Source organism: Lepus europaeus, chromosome 16 (genome assembly GCF_033115175.1).
Source record: "Lepus europaeus isolate LE1 chromosome 16, mLepTim1.pri, whole genome shotgun sequence".
Classification (NCBI taxonomy): domain Eukaryota; kingdom Metazoa; phylum Chordata; class Mammalia; order Lagomorpha; family Leporidae; genus Lepus; species Lepus europaeus.
In genome coordinates this window covers 12,288,553-12,305,185 of record NC_084842.1, presented here as the reverse complement: position 1 = coordinate 12,305,185, position 16,633 = coordinate 12,288,553, and the positions used below count along the sequence as shown (strand labels likewise).

The 16,633-nt window shown below is 39.7% G+C and overlaps 1 protein-coding gene across 6 annotated transcripts in view; it reads left to right on the top strand.

The window, feature by feature from the left end:
- WRN (WRN RecQ like helicase) overlaps positions 1–16,633 on the top strand; it is a 148,927-nt gene that overhangs the window by 108,635 nt on the left and 23,659 nt on the right. For 4 of the 6 annotated variants that reach the window (XM_062213774.1, XM_062213769.1, XM_062213770.1 and 1 more), the window contains 7 exons: positions 1,235–1,405; positions 1,483–1,577; positions 2,066–2,138; positions 2,782–2,858; positions 6,609–6,684; positions 6,918–7,030; positions 7,857–7,971. In XM_062213774.1, coding sequence (XP_062069758.1) covers positions 1,235–1,405; positions 1,483–1,577; positions 2,066–2,138; positions 2,782–2,858; positions 6,609–6,684; positions 6,918–7,030; positions 7,857–7,971 — 720 coding nt within the window. The remainder of the gene's footprint in view (positions 1–1,234; positions 1,406–1,482; positions 1,578–2,065; positions 2,139–2,781; positions 2,859–6,608; positions 6,685–6,917; positions 7,031–7,856; positions 7,972–16,633) is intronic. The other 2 variants (XM_062213775.1, XM_062213772.1) reach the window with 1 other exon arrangement.

Here is a 16,633-nt window from a genome sequence, read left to right as displayed (position 1 = left end):
CTCCAGCCTAGCAGCTGTCTTGATAACTATGCTAACTGACCCTACACTTCCCTGAGCAGGAAGCAATACAATCAGGAAGGTTCTATTTGTGCTTGCTTTGAGAACCCCCCTCACCTGCTATAATCTTTATCAACAGAATGGGTGTCTCTTGATACTTACGAAGCAAGTAGTTGTATGCTGGGTTCCTTGCTAACCCTTGCTCATAAAAGCAAACACCTCCATAGTCATGCATGTCGTGGAGCAGCTTTTGGGTCACTTCCTACTAACACATGTCATGCAAATAATATACCTGATTAACAGAAATTAAATTGCATCTAGAATCCTGGTTGAAGGTGAGTTTGGGAAATAGTGTCTGTGACTTCCCAGATTCTGCATTAGAGAAACACACAGTGGGTGTAAGATTAGACTGAACCTTGAATTACAATATGCTATATTCACTATGACTATCTTAGGAAAATTTTCTAAAGAGCCCTGCTACTGCTGTACACCTTTAAATGCATGAAAGAGACAGGTAAGAGGGCAAAATGACTGGAAAAGTCTAGAGAATGAAGGTGGGGAGAGTCTTGTGCATTATAGGACAAAAGAATTACATATGACAGAATAACTTACCCCACATTTCTAGAACTTGATGGCTATGAAGAACCTTCCCTAGGAATTTTTCCTTTACTTTGAAAAAATATCTCAAAACCATCAACTGGTCAGCCTATACTTGTTTTCCCTGGTGTTGGTAAAGCAGCTAATTAATAAATGGTTAAATAAACATCACAGTAAATTACGAATAAAAACACAGTAAGAACAGACATGCAGTCGAAGCCACGAGTTGTTGTGTGGTGCTCACCAGTGATTAGCTGTGGGTCACATTGCCTTTTACACACAGTGGCTCTAGTCTTGGCCTGGAGGTTATGGTCACGTTTTCAAACAGTATGTGAGCATATTAATCAAGGTCTAAACAGCAGAGGTTAAGGATTCCAAACACATACCCAAATGTAAACCTTGGGAAATGCATCTGAATTATGTGTGAAATTTCCTGCCGTTATTTACAACACAAAAGGAACTCCCTTTTAATGACATTGATTTGTGAGTTGTCTTTTCAGCATAAGCAGGATGGGTATACAATTTTTGTAAATTTTTAAAACTGAAATTTATCGATCCAAAGAATCAGTAGATAAGTATGTGTTTTTACTTAGCCTGTTTAATTGAGCATTTAAGACACTGGTTTTACTCCTAATTTCAGAGTTCTCAGCGTGTGGCAGATAAATATCGCAGTCACAGTTTCTTTGGTATCGGCAAGGATCAAACGGAGAGTTGGTGGAAGGCCTTTTCCCGTCTGCTTATCAGTGAGGGATTCTTGGTAGAAGTTCCTGGGCCTAGCAAATTTATAAAGATTTGCACCCTTACAAAAAAGGTAAGGAGTGTGACAATCTACCAGTCTGAGCGAATTGTTCTCACTGTACATGAACAGATTGTTCTTGCCTTCCACAGGGTAGCGTTTGGCTTGATACAGCCCGTGGGGAATCGCCTCAGAGACTTGTCCTTCCTGCTAGTGACCTGTGTCCAAGGACGTGTCCCCTGCCAAGGTTCGTTTCTTGGTGTTTTCCTTTTAACTTCTGGGAGGCTTGTGTTTCTGTGGTTGACAGCACACTGCTTCCCAGGCCTGTTTGTTCCTGCGTGTTACTGTGGCCAGGTCAGAGAAAAGGGGCTGTGGGAGAAAGGCAGATCACGGGCACTCTCCTGGTCGACAGGAACAGCTGGCCAGTCTGCCATCGGTGAAAGCAGCAGCGCTGAGATCAGTGCTCAGGAGTCTGTGGCCCGTGTTTCCTTCTTGGGTGTTGAAGGTGGGAAGGGAATGCATCTGTTTGACCTTTACATGTTATCCATCGTGTATCAGTTTTTACTTTCAAACTTCTTCCTTTTCTGGGGGAAAAAAAAAAATCAGTTTTAAAAATTATCAGTTCTAAAAGGTAGGATCTCACCTACCTGTCTGAGAGAAGGTGGGTTATGATGGTTCACGAATTGGATAATAGCATTTTAGCATTTGAGAGCATTTAATTTTCCTGTTTTTCAGTTCCAGAACTGCGTCTTCAGGCAGTGATCATTCCGCTAGTCTGTTACCTGTTGAGCTGACTGCAGAGAAGAAGGTTCGTTTTAAAGAGGTGGTTTTTTCTTCATTCCTTATTGACGTAACTCCTATTTAAAATGTTTATAGTTTAATTTCCCTCCAATTAAGAAAAATGACATGGAATGTGCAGTTTGGAAAGAGAAGTGATATGAGCAGACTAAAATATATGGCAGCTGACTTTGGGGGTAATAGAAGTATTTGAGAAATTAATGTATTTTGATTCTCTTAAGCCTATTCTGTATTTCATTTGACTTAGAGTTTTTACATATTTTAATACCTATGGTTGATAAAAAAAACTAAACCTGATTCCTTCATTCATTCTCCCTCTTATACACACACACAAACACACAAACATACACCATTTCTTGCTTTGTTTTAGATCTTAGATAACCATTACTGTGTCTTATAGCATTCTTCTGGTCATTGATTCTCTGTAATTTTGGGATAAGTGGGATATGGTGGGGGGGGTATCTTCTAGCTGCCTGTAAAATATTCCAGTTAGTCACTCAAGAGCTTGTTTGCAGGTGCTTTATTTGAGGACTTGGTTGGGGGGGGGGGGGGGATTGTTATTATGAGACTTTGTATTTTATGTTTTTCACATTTAAAATTTTTTTAAAAAGAAATTTCTTATTTTTTAAAATGGACCTTTCTGTGTTTAAAAGCAGTATAACTTGGAGAAGATGTATTCTTACAAAGCAGTTGATAAAATTTCTTCTGGGAGTAACATTCCTCCAAAAAGGTACAGAGTTCTCAGTTTGTGCTTTCTGTAGTTACTTTATCAGCTCTTTTTTCTTTCCAGAAGACAGAGGGCTATCAAATGTTGGGCTATTTCATTGGCAAAAGGAAGTTAAAGTTAAAAAAATAAGCTTCCAGTAATATAATTATTAAGGCAGACCTATAAAATGATAGCATTGATGTTAATGTAACAGCTGACATGTTTTAACTTTGCCAGGTTCTATGGTAAAATACCATTTGCTTTACATGTAGTATCTCAGTCTTCAAACATTCCATGAGTTAGCAACTGTAAATCAGTGTGTTCTAAGACTGGTGCACACTCTCTGATGGTTTGCTCACTTGAAGTAGTACTACTTTGGATCCTTTAGAGAAAAATATGAGAAAAATATTTACCATAAAATCAGTTTCATGGTCAAAACAAGTTAGTTTTATTTGGATGGGTGGAATGATTGCTATGTTTTACGTTAATAAAAAGTTTTAGGAAACATGCAAGACAGTACATCCAGCAAAACATAGGTGAAGCTTTACCTCATTTAATCCAACTCTTTCGTGGTGCTAAGTACTGCTGTAGTGTTGGGACTCCGTGGAGGATAATACAGATGTGGGCACTGGCCCTCCCAGAGGCTGTCCTCTAGGAGGACCTACAGGGAAGGAAATGGAAGATTACAGTCCTGGGCTATAGCACTTTGGAAACAGTGGAGACTACAGCACGGCTTCCCGTGAGTGATCGTGAAGCCTAAGAAGTTAGTCAGGTGGGGTGTGGGGAAATTTTCTAAGCAGAGGAGTGGTCCACCTGCAAAAACTGGAAAGGAAGAGGGGTGTGTTGTGACCGAGGGACTCCACAGTATGAGATTCCCTGGCTGGGAGGGAAGCCACGGAATTCAACAGGGATCAGAATATCCCATTCCTTCCAACAGCTTGGCATAGGCAGTCAGGCGTTCAGGAAGGGTTTTAGACAGAACAGGGTCCTGATCAAACTTAAAAGTCACAGGAGGTAGTGGCCGATTTTTCTCTGAAGGATCAGATAGCGAATATTTTAGGTATGAGGACTAAAACCTTGCCTCAGTCACAGAGACTCAGTTTTGCTGTTCTAGCTTCAAAGTAGCCACAGAAAATACATAGTTGAATGAGAGTGTTGTGTTCCAATAACCCTTTGTTTGTGGACTGAAATTTGAATTTCATATAATTTACCATGTCATAAAATATTCTTCTGTTGGTATTTTCTTTAAAAGAATTATTTTATTTATTTGAAAGAGTTACAGAGAGAGAGAGACAGAGACACAGAGAGACACAGAGAGAGAGAGAGAGAGAGAGAGATCCTCCATTCCTCTGATTCACTCCCCAAATGGCCGTACTGGCTGGAGCTGAGCCGATCTGAAGCCACGAGCCAGGAGCTTCCTTCGGATCTCCTACGTGGGTGCAGGGGCCCAAGCAGTTGAGCTATCTTCCACTGCTTTCCTAGGCCATAGCAGAGAGCTGGATCAGAAGAAGAATAGCAGGGACTCGAACCGGTGGCCATATGGGATGCTGGATTCCAAAACTAATGGATCTGACTCATGAGCTCTCATGTGCCAGTCCTGGATGGATCACTACAGCTATGGAGGGAGTGGATAGGAGAGTCAGAGTTGTTGTGGAGACACAAGCAAGGAGACTCTCACAGTAGCCTGGGAAGAGGCGACAGTAGCCTGGATGAAGGAAGTGGCAGAGGGCCTGGAGAGAAATAGATTTGTGGGGCCAGTGCTGTGGCGCAGTAGGTTAAACCTCTGCCTAGGGTGCCGGCATCCCATATGGGCGCCGGGTTCTAGTTCAGGCTACTCCTCTTCAATCCAGCTCTCTGCTATGGCCTGGGAAAGCAGTAGAAGATGGCCCAAGTGCTTGGGCCCCTGCACCCACGTGGGAGACTGGGAAGAAGCTCCTGGCTCCTGGCTTCTGCCTTCGCAGCTCTGGCCATTGTGGCCATCTGGGGAATGAACCAACGGAAGGAAGACCTTTCTGTCTCTCTCTCTCTCTCTCACTGTCTAACTCTGCCTGTCAAAAAAAAAAAAAAATAATAATATATGTCCATGGTTTAAAAAGTCAATTGGTGCTTAAAGCTTATAATGAACAGAGCATACTGAAACCCACCATGTTTTCTTCTAATACAAAGAAGCACCCCGAAATCTTTCAGCTGGTATCTCTGGTGTTTGCCTCCATGTTACTAAATAATGTGCTTAGACTATCATCTTTTTGGCCTCCTAGCTTTGAAAAGTTTCTGTTGATTTCCTCTTGTGGGAGATTGCCTTCTTCATTCCACCCAACATAAGTATATTAGAGCTTTTGGTTGTATTAATAATTTGTTTTTACGTTATTATAACCACACAAATATTATCCTACTATATGTACTACTGTGCTACTGTGGCCACTACTGCCTTTATTTTTCCTGGTGTTAATATTTGTCTTTTAAATACTTTTTGTTTGGCTTTCACATCTCTTTCACTCATTTTTCTTTTCTCCTATTTCATTCTCTTTTTCTTTGTTTACTTTCCTGGAGAGGTCCTTGACTCTTTTCTCTCTTCCTATGGGGTGAACGTCTAGTGCTCAAATTTTTGATTTTGAAGAATTCCTTCTTGTACTCTTCTTGTTTCCTTACAGGTATTTACCTGATTCTTGTTTTATGGATAAAGAATCTCTGACTCTCCTCATTGTAGTTATTTTGAACTTATCTTCTGTGCACTTAGAATAGACTTCATTGACAGCACATTTTTTATTAGACTTTTTCTGCATGTATTTCTTCCTCAGAGATATGTTACCCAGAATATTGCCAGTATATATGATATAAAATTTCTTTGTGAAATACTTCAAATTACCATTTTGCATTAGCATAAACATATGTATAAATACTAAACTAAAAATTAATATATCATTTAAAGCCAATTTATACTTTTCTTGATTGATCTGGTATTGCTCATTCTTTGAACTGAATCATCAGATTCAGGCCGACTTGTTTTAGGATTTAGCAGTTCTGAAAATGAAATCTTACTTTATAGTTTGTGAATTCTTGCAACAGAGAAATTGATGGGCGTTTCTTAAATTCCAAGTGTGCTTGCCCACCTGTCCTCAGGAAGCAGGGATATATTTTAATTTGACATCTTTTATATGAGCTGTTCTGTACAATTCCGTTTTCATAACTTTTATCCATGAGAGATGCCTCTTGTAGAAGTTGATTTTCTGTGTAGTTTGCCAAATGCCGCTTTTCATGCTGTGCTGTTTACTAATTGGATGCTTTCTCTCACTCTTTTAAGGAGTCAAAAACTAAATTACTTCTTTTGCCTTAGATTTGATTTCGAAAAAAATTCTGAATAATTTGATTAATCCCTTGCAAATGTTCCCCACCAACCAAAAACTGTGACATCACAGCAGGACTCATAGATTTTTTCAGTGTTGGTTACCGAAAGTATCTTCTGTGTGAATGAGAGCATTTTCTTTCAGAGTATTTGGGTGGGGAGGAAGATGGGACAAACATTCCTCTTAATCACACTTAAATTGTGATAATTCAAATTGCATTTTTAACTTTACTGTTATAATGACCATAGTATTTGATCCAGAATGTTTACAATCTGGGCTGTTGTTACTTAAGTAGTAAATTGCTGTGCTAGTACTGTAAAGAAAAAAAATGTTCATACTGACTTGGAAAAATACCCTCATTTGATGGTGAAATAAAAAGTAAACTAGGAGAAAAAGCCATTCATTATATATTCTCTCTTAAATATTTTAGTATCATGCTGCAGTCACCGGGAAAATCTTACAGTTTCTCAGGACCTGTTATTTCGGCCCAAGAGCAAGAGACTCAGGTAAGTTTTTTTTTTTTTTAAAAGGTTAGGTTAGGTTATGTGAGGATAGTGACTACTCTATGCATGCTTACAGTGCTGCTGCCTGTATTTTAAAATTGCTGTTTAAGGGTATGAAATGCAGCTCAGTTTATTTTCATCTTAAGGAAAAATGTAGTATCTGAAGCTCTGAAAATAAAGCCTGGATTTTTCGAAGCACTTTTTTTTTAAAGTGTCTCTTTGTTTTTTTTGTTCAGACTGTGTTATATGGCAAATTAGTAGAAGCAAGACAGAAATATGCCAATAAGATGGATGTTCCTCCAGCTATTCTGGCAACAAATAAGATACTGATAGATATGGCCAAAATGAGGTAAACTCTCCATTTGTATATGTTCTGACTTACTTTTCTTGAAAATCAATTTGTAAAATATGTTGTTAAGTGATAATGTGACCATGGCCTCAGCCGGCACAACATTTTTAGGGGGTGCCAAGCAGTATTTCAGTCCTTGTATGCAGTGTGAACTGATGGAATCAGGCAGTTAGCATTTCCCCTTCCTTGGCTTTGCCTTTCCGGTGGAGACTGCCAGCTCCTCTCTTTCCATTCTTTATACAGTGTACACAGTGCGCTGTGAACTCCAGTTGCCCACTGTGCTGTGTAGAACTGGAACCTTCTACTAACTGTCTTGGCAGCCACTGTCAGGCCTCCTTTTGACCCTCCCCTCGCTCTGCTAGTCACTATGTTATGTTCAGATCAACTCTTCTGTTGTTGTCGTCGTTTTAGCTTCCATGTGTGAGAGAGAACCTGTGATATTTCTCTTTCTGCGTCTGGCTCATTTCATTTAACATAATGCCCTCCAATTCTGTCCATTTTGCTGCAAGTGCCAGGATTTCATTCTTTTTTTTATGGCCAATATACACATTCCATTGTGTATATTCACCACGTATTCTGTATCCATTCATCCATCAGTGGACACTTACATTGATTCTGTATCTTGAGAACACCAAATCTTTAAATGGTGGAAAGAAAAGGAAGAAACTACAATATATGTGACTACCTATATTATACAATATTTTCGGTTGTTGGGAGCATATATACATTTACTTAGCATTAATATGAAGCTGAAGATCATATGGTGAATGGTACCATTTCAGTGGCTTTTTAAACTGTTTTTCATCTTTTTCTTTTTTAATGACAGACCAACGACAATTGAAAATGTGAAAAGGATTGATGGTGTTTCTGAAGGCAAAGCTGCTATGTTGGCCCCTCTGTTGGAAGTCATCAAACACTTCTGCCAAGTAAACAGTGTTGAGGTAAAACACTGTGGTTGTCAGGAGCTCTTACAGATCAGAGATGAGGCAAAAGATAAGTGCTCCAAAGGATGGGAATGAAATCTTTATTTATACATTCTGAATAGATAAAATGACTGCTGGTTTCTTTGGGTTGGAATTATACATGGATTGTTCTAAAATTGAAACCGTTTTTATTAAAGAAATAAGTTAATAAGCTTTAATGTTTATTGAACTAGGTCTTTTTCTTTACTGCTTTTGCTAAGCTTTTAATACAATTACTTAAAATTTTGAGGTAACTCTCATTATACAAATCATAAGTTATTAGACTATAGATGGGTATTAAACCCAGTCATAACACCATTTAAGAAAAATACATGGGGGCCGGCATTGTGGCATAACAGGTTAAGCTGCTGCCTGTAGTGTCAGCACCCCATATGGGTACCAGTTTCAGTCCTAGCAGCTTCACTTCCAATCCAGCTCCTGATAATGTGCCTGGGAAAGCAGCAGAAGATGGCTCAATACCTTGGGCCCCTGCACACATGTGGGAAATCTGGGTGAAGTTCCTGGTTCCTGACTTCGGCCTGGCTGAGCCCCAGCCTTTGCAGCCATTTGGAGAGTGAACCAGTGGATGGAAGAGCTCTTTCTGTGTGTGTCTGTGTGTGTGTGTCTGTAATTTTACTTTTCAAATACATAAAAAATAAATTTTAAAAATATGCTGAAATTGCCGGCGCCGTGGCTCAATAGGCTAATCCTCTGCCTTGCGGCGCTGGCACACCGGGTTCTAGTCCCAGTCGGGGCGCTGGATTCTGTCCCGGTTGCCCCTCTTCCAGGCCAGCTCTCTGCTGTGGCCAGGGAGTGCAGTGGAGGATGGCCCAAGTGCTTGGGCCCTGCACCCCATGGGAGACCAGGAGAAGCACCTGGCTCCTGGCTTCGGATAAGCGTGGTGTGCCAGCTGCAGCACTCCAGCTGCGGCGGCCATTGGAGGGTGAACCAACGGCGAAGGAAGACCTTTCTCTCTGTCTCTCTCTCACTGTCCACTCTGCCTGTCAAAAATAAAATAAAATAAAATTAAAATATATGCTGAAATGACTTTATATAAATATAGTTTTATGAAAATGATGTTTTAAAAGTATCTTTTCCCTCTGAATTATACTGGCAAAATTCCTAAAGATTTTAGTAGTTATAGGACAGAATGATTGTATCATTTGTAAATGTGTAACTGAAGGAATATCCAAAACTTGGCAAAATAATCTAAAGTAATAATCTTAAGATGGTAGGGCTAGTGTAAGCTAAAGTCTAATCAAATAATAATCTATATAGATAGAAGACAGAACAGAGAGTGTTCATATAAATAGGGAACATATAAAAAGGAAAGACATAGGACAAAAGCAGGCAGAGCTAACCCAAGCACAGTTCAGGTGAGAAGACCCTTTGGCTAACTAGATTTGAATGCCATAATTTCATTGGCAAGTGGAATGCCTCAACCTTACTTTGTTATAAGAGGGACTACCCAAGACTACCCAAGAATCAGAAATTCCTTTGCTGTAGTCCAAGCTTGCTAAACACGATTCTAGTGTGTCAACTTTCCACAGAATTCTCATGTAGAACAGAAGCTAGCGACACTTTTTCGTTGTACGCCTCACTAAAAATTCTGTTTATATCTGCACACATGCACGTAAGTCAAGTTCTCAGAGATGGCAGTGCAGATCCACTGCCCTGAACACAACTGTTCTGTAGCATCAGACTTTCATGATTGCAAGGACGATACTAAAGCCCTGGCTTGTCCCCAGCATGCACTAAACAGTATAGGAACTGGCCTGAGCAGCCAGCGTGGCCTTCCCAGAAAATACCCATTCTGTCTTGGTGTATGCTTTCTAAAACTGCAAACTGTTGTGATTCTGAAGCTTTGAAACAAACATAAACATACAGAATCTCACAGTGTTTTTAGAACCATGTGCTTAGACCACCAAACCTCCACTGTTGGGCATACTCTTATTTAGTTGAAATTGTCTTTTATGTTGACGCAAAGACAAGCTCTGAGATGCTTCCATTTGTAAGATGAAATCTTCAGAAAGATTTCGAAAGCAAATTGTATTGCCTTGGGTCAGATAATACGAATGCTAAAATTAGGCATTGCATATATAACAAAGTCAAATAGAAACAATCTTACTAAGCCATAAACCAGTATTCAACTAATATAATTTTTATTGAAGTTCCTAAATGACAGGATATAGAAGCAAATTTATTTCCCACAGAAAAGCTCATAAATATTTTTCATTAAGTATGTATATATAATACAGTAGGTCACAATGATTAATAACTTTATCAAAGTGATAACCAATATTAATCATCAGGAGACCAGGCTCTTTGAATTATTAAACTAGTTTGTTACAAGTTTCATTATGACTGCAGCATGCTATTTTAATCTGCTTTTTGTGTGTAGTTAAAATAGTTGTTGGGGCCAGTGTTGTGGTATAATGGGTTAAGTCACCACTGTGACTCTGGCATTACATGTGGGCACCAGTTTCAGTGCCTGCTGCTCCACTTCTGATACAGCTCTCTGCTGGCGTGCCTGGAGGACAGTAGAAGATGGCCCAAGTGATTTGGCCCCTGACATCCACTTAAGAGACCTGGACAGGATTCCAGGCTCTTAGTGTTGGCCTGACCCAACCCTGGTCATTGCCTCCATTTAGGGAGGGAACCAGTAGATGGAAGATCTCCCCCTCCCCCTCCCCAACTCTTTCTGGCTCGCTCGCTCTCTGTCAAATAAATAAATTAATTAGTCTTTTATATAAAAAAAAAGTTGTCCATCTCTTTACCTTTCACTCAAATTTTTTAAAATTTCAACATTCTCATTTTAATTTTATTTTTTAAGCCCTCTGTATTTCTTTTAAACACCTGTTAAGGGACCAAATTTAAAATTTTGACATAATGCTTAAAATTTAGAGTTGTAGTTGTATATGTATAAATGTAAATATGTTGTGCTATATTTCCTTATGCAACATTAGCAAAATTTGTGGTTATAGTATATAAATTTGAATATTGGTTCTGTTTGTTTGCTTGTTCTTTATGCACTTCCAGGGGAATAGAGGAGTGATTTAGAAACAGTAGTTCACATTACAGCATCATTTTTGTTCCTCCTTATTGCTTAAAGAGAAGGCTAGGAAGTGTTTGCTATTAGAAGTGTTTTATTAAAATTATGCTCTCTAGTTTTATTTAACCATTTCCCATTAAAATGTAAAAATTCTTTTTTTTTTTTTTTTTTTTTTAATTTTTATTTAATGAATACAAATTTCCAGTGTACAGCTTATGGATTACAATGGCTCCCCCCCCCCATAACTTCCCTCCCACCCGCAACCCTCCCCCCTCCCGCTCCCTCTCCCCTTCCATTTGCATCAAGATTCATTTTCAATTCTCTTTATATACAGAAGATCAATTTAGTATAAAGATTTCAACAGTTTGCACCCACATAGAAACACAAAGTGAAACATACTGTTTGAGTACTAGTTATAGCATTAAATCACAATGGACAGCACATTAAGGACAGAGATCCCACATGAGGAGCAAGTGCACAGTGGCTCCTGTTGTTGACCCAACAAATTGACACTCTAGTTTATGGCGCCAGTAACCATCCTAGGCTGTCGTCATGAGTTGCCAAGGCTATGGAAGCCTTCCAAGTTTGCCGACTCTGATCATATTTAGACAAGGTCATAAAAGACAGAGTGAGGATAGTAACCTATGATCCTAAGAGTGGCAATTACCAGGTTTGAACAATTATACAGCATTAAGTGGGGGAAGAGGACCATCAGTACACACAGGTTGGGAGTAGAGCCATTGGTGGTAGAGTAGAGGTTATGATTACAAAGGAATGAGGCCCAAGTGCACTAGACAGGGCCTAGAACAAAGGACAGAGTCATTATTAGAGGAGCTAAGAAAGGTGCTGTCTAAGCTACAATTAAGTTTTCTGATTGAGAGGCAAATAGAACCTGATAGAAGGGGCTTGATAATAATCTGGTGGGCTTTAGGCCTTGTAAATTCAGAGGCCCAGACCTATCTATCTCTTCACATGGGGTATATCCTAAGGGAGGTGTGAACCTCCTAGGGGAAGGCACTCTGTTGACTTTCATTACTTGGCTGGCCTTGGAGGAGAGCTGGCCAGGTAAAGTCAGGTGGCATCTCTAACAAGAAATTTACAGTTCTGCCTGCAATGTTGCTGACCCTACTTGACCATCCCCTCAGCTGCAGTGGTCACTTTGGAAGTTGGGCTGAGTGAAGGGCTTTTCAGCTTAGAGCCAATAAGATCTGTGGCTCTGACCTGGGCATCCTTCGACTCCAGGGCAGGTCCATTTCCAGTGATCCAACTCTTGGCAGAGCTGCCAGGGCTCTTCACAAGCTGACTTCTGCTGAAGCCCAGGCTTACCACATTGAAAGCCACTGCAGTGGACTGGCCTGTTGGGTCTCCTTGAGGGCAGATCACTGTACAGATCAGCCATTAATAGGCCTGCCACCCATTGCTTCTGATGCCGAGCTTTCTTTTCCTCCTGGTTTGTGTTAAAGCAGACCAGACGATGCAAGTCAAGGGAGTGCCCGTGTCCCATCTCTAATCTTCGGTGGCCTGAACTACAAGTCTATAGTCACAGGCATGTTCTGTAGTAGTTTTTCTAAGGTAGACAATGCCCATGAGGAAAATTATATTCTCACTTTAAAACTTTCTTTCCCTTTGGTCTGAAAGGGAGGTTTTTTCTACTTACTGTATACTTCGCTGATGGCGAAGTGAATCTAGCTATGAGATTATTATTTGAGTTCTTATTTTGGCTATGCTATTGCAGAAAAATGTTAGCCATCTCTTTTATAAGGTCTAAAGATTAAATTGTGCGTCCTACAGATTCCTTCATAATAGAATTAGTTTCCTACCTTGAAGAGAATAGAGAAATGAAAGAACAAGTTGGGCTTAGAATAGAGAAATGAGGGAGCAAGTCCTAGATCGCTTGCTGACAATAGCAATATCACATGAATACTTAGCAAACCGTTTCAACCATTAGATAACAACTTAAGAAAACATTTACCAGAAGGTCCAATGCCTTCTATAAATTTTAAGAATCATGTATTTGAAAACACCTCTTAAATATCTAACATGGTGTAGTTTGTTTAGCCAGTAAACTTAAGCACAACCATCTAAAATGTTTTTAGTTTCTTTCTACCAACAAGTCTAAAACATATGATACACAGATTCAGGTCCCACAAATTAAAATGTATCTTTGATTGATTTTAGCAGCTTAAATTTATGGACAATCTTATCTATAAGCCATTTAAAATAAAACTCTTAATAAAATTTCCCCATGTGGACATACAATATGTACACACATATAATATAGCATAATAGACCAATATAGCATTTTTAATAATAGCTTTTAAAATCTTTAACTCTTTTTGTAGATTGCCAATTGATTTGAATTGCTTTTTCTTTTTAGTAACCTCAGTTAACCATACTTTCTCTCAGTTGGTACTGTTAATACATTATTGGCTTCATCTGTTTACAGAGCCATCCCAAAGTACTGAATACAATAAAAGTGGCTGGAAAAAGTCCATAGGAACCTATAGGAGGACAGCTAAACACAGAACCAACAACGCTTTAGTTTTATGAGCAGCAGATCATATATAACTGTGGATGACAAAAGACTTTAAGTCGCCATGTTTAAAATTATAAACTCATCAACCAACAAGAGGCACTTGCTTACTTCACAGTATTTTTGAAAGCACCTGTAGGATTTTACAAGTATTTAGCCCTTTAAGCCTCTGGGGCTTTCTCATGAAGATAACTATCATGTCTAGTAACACAAGATCATTAGACTTTTTAATTCTCAAACATTTGTATTAATAGCATTTTCCATTATAGAAACTTAAAGTCTGGTACCACATCACATCTTGACAGTACTTCTAATATACTCCAAATAGACTGATTAGTTGGTGTCTCTATAAGATGAGAGACATAGGTCCTTCGATTTTTTCAGTTGGGCCCAAACTGGAAAACCCAAAGTCCAGGATTTACTGGAAATTTTAGAGACCAGATTGTTTGAAACTTTGATTTTTTGAATGCCTGTCAAGAATGCCAAGAAGGCTCAAAATCCAAAATATCTGGTTGAAATAAGATTTCTTAAAATCATGACATAACATAGACCAAATTTGATCATTGTTACAAGGTGATTATTCAAATTTTTGAAAAAAGCACATATTTAAATAACCCATAGCTCTTAATAAAAATTCAGCTGTTTTTGAACAATTAGAATTTAACAGACATCAAGAGAACATAATAGATTACCTTAACACATTGCTTTAACAGAGCATCAGAGTTTAATTCTATGTCAAAGAGAAATTGAGCTTCCTGTGATCTTTTGCTGTGAGGTTTCCTTCCTTTACCTTCTTTCATATTGGTGACCATGTTTCTGTGTTTCTGTGTGTAAGACATCTTTAAGCATCTTTTGCAGGGCAGGATGAGTGGCAACAAATTCTTTCAGTTTCTGTTTGCTATGAAAAGTCTTAATTTCACCTTCATTCACAAATGAGAGCTTTGCAGGATATAGTATTCTGGGCTGGCAGTTTTTCTCTCTTAGTACCTGGGCTATGTCTCGCCATTCCCTTCTAGCTTGTAGGGTTTCTGATGAGAAGTCTGCTGTGAGTCTAATTGGAGATCCTCTAAGAGTGATCTGACGTTTCTCTCTTGCACCTTTTAGGATCTTTTCTTTATGTTTCACTGTGGTGAGTTTGATTACAACATGTCGTGGTGAGGATCTCTTTTGGTCATGTTTATTAGGGGTTCTATAAGCTTCCTGTACTAAGATGCCTCTTTCCTTCTCCAAACCTGGGAAATTTTCTGCTAGTATCTCACTGAAAATGCCTTCTAATCCTTTCTCCCTCTCCATGCCTTCAGGAACTCCTAGAACCCGAATGTTGGGTTTTTTAATAGTATCCTGTAGATTCCCGACAATATTTTTTAGATTTCTAATTTCTTCTTCTTTTCTTTGGTTTGCCTGTTTCCTTTCCTGTTCTCTGTCTTCTAAGTCTGATATTCTCTCTTCTGCTTCGCCCATTCTGTTTTTAAGGCTCTCTAATGTGTTTGTCATTTGATCTATTGAACTCTTCATTTCATTATGATTTCTCGTCACTATCAGAGTTTCTTGTTCCACTAGTTGTTTCATTTCATTTTGATTCCTCCTTAATATTTCACTTTCACGAGAGAGATTTTCTATCTTGTCCATGAAGGATTTCTGTAGTTCAAGAATTTGTTTTTGAGAACTTCTTAATGTTCTTATCAATTTTTTGAGATCCGTTTCTTGCATTTCTTCGATCTCATCATCTTCATAATCTTGAATTGGGGTGTCTTTTTCATTTGGGGGCGTCATAGTTTCTTCCTTGTTCTTGTTAGCTTGGTTTTTGCGTTTGTTGTTTGGCATGTTGGAGATATTTGGTTTCTTCACTGTGGTGTTTTTTCTTGTTACACTATGGCTCTATATTAAGTGGACTGTCTGCTTTCAGTGGAGCTTTAGAGGCTTGAGATGAGTGTGGACTGAGAGCTGTGTTTGGTTCCTCAGGGTTGAGGGTGTGTCAAGGATGACACTCCCAGGTTAGGTGTGGTAAATCTCTCTTTCTTTTTTTGATTTAAAAGGGAAGTAATTCCGCACAGCTGAACGTAATTGGAGGTAGTTAGCAGGCAAATGATATACCCACAAGAGCCAGAGATCGGAAGCTCTTTCTCAAGGACCACACAGGGAATCTCTGCTGTCCTTAGTGTGGGCTCCAATTCTCCTGCAGTCTCCCACTGGGTTGCCAAGTTAGATGCTAATCTCCTGTTATTTCACCTCTCCCCACAGAGTCAGGTTTTTCTGCTAGGCTCAGGGCTGGTGCAGACCTGAGGTCGCCCTGCTTATGACGTATGTCCAAAATGGCGCCTGCTCTGTCTTGCTCGCCTGTGAGAGGTGAGCGGAGAGAGAGAAATTTGTGTCCGTATCAGTCACTTTTTTTATTTTTTTCCTCTCTCTCTTCTAGTTAGCCTGGTGAACTTTTCCCCACGGAGTTTCAAGCCTCGTTCCCTCTAGCCTCCTCTTTCTGCTTGCCCGCTGGTGTCTCGGGCTATGGAGATTCGGCTCACCTCGCGTTCCAGCGCTGGTGCGTTGAGTCTGCCGCTGGTGTCCCGAACTTGGGCTTCCACGCTCTCCACGCAGGTCCACTGTGAATCACTAGTTCCGGAAGAGTTTCCGCTGATGTTTCTTCCCCTACTCTTCCTTGACCCTGCAGTATCTCCACTTATATTAAACTTTCTCTCCCCCCGGACTAAGTGTGCTTCCTGCCTATTCCGCCATCTTCAAAATGTAAAAATTCTAACTTTTTTTTTAAGATTTATTTCTTTGAAAGTCATGGTTACAGAGACAGGGAGACCTTTCATCTGCTGGTTCACTCCCCAGATGGCCACAATGGCCCCAGCCAGGAGCTTCATCCAGATCTTCTATAAGGGTGGCAGGGGCTCAAACCCTGGGGCCATCTTCTGCTACTTTTCCCAGGCCATTAGCAGGGAGCTGGATTGGAAGTGGAGCAGCTGGAACTGAACCAGCACTCATATGTGATGCTGACATCACAGACAGTGGCATTACCCACTATGCCACAACGCTGGGTCCTCCAGCTTCTTTTT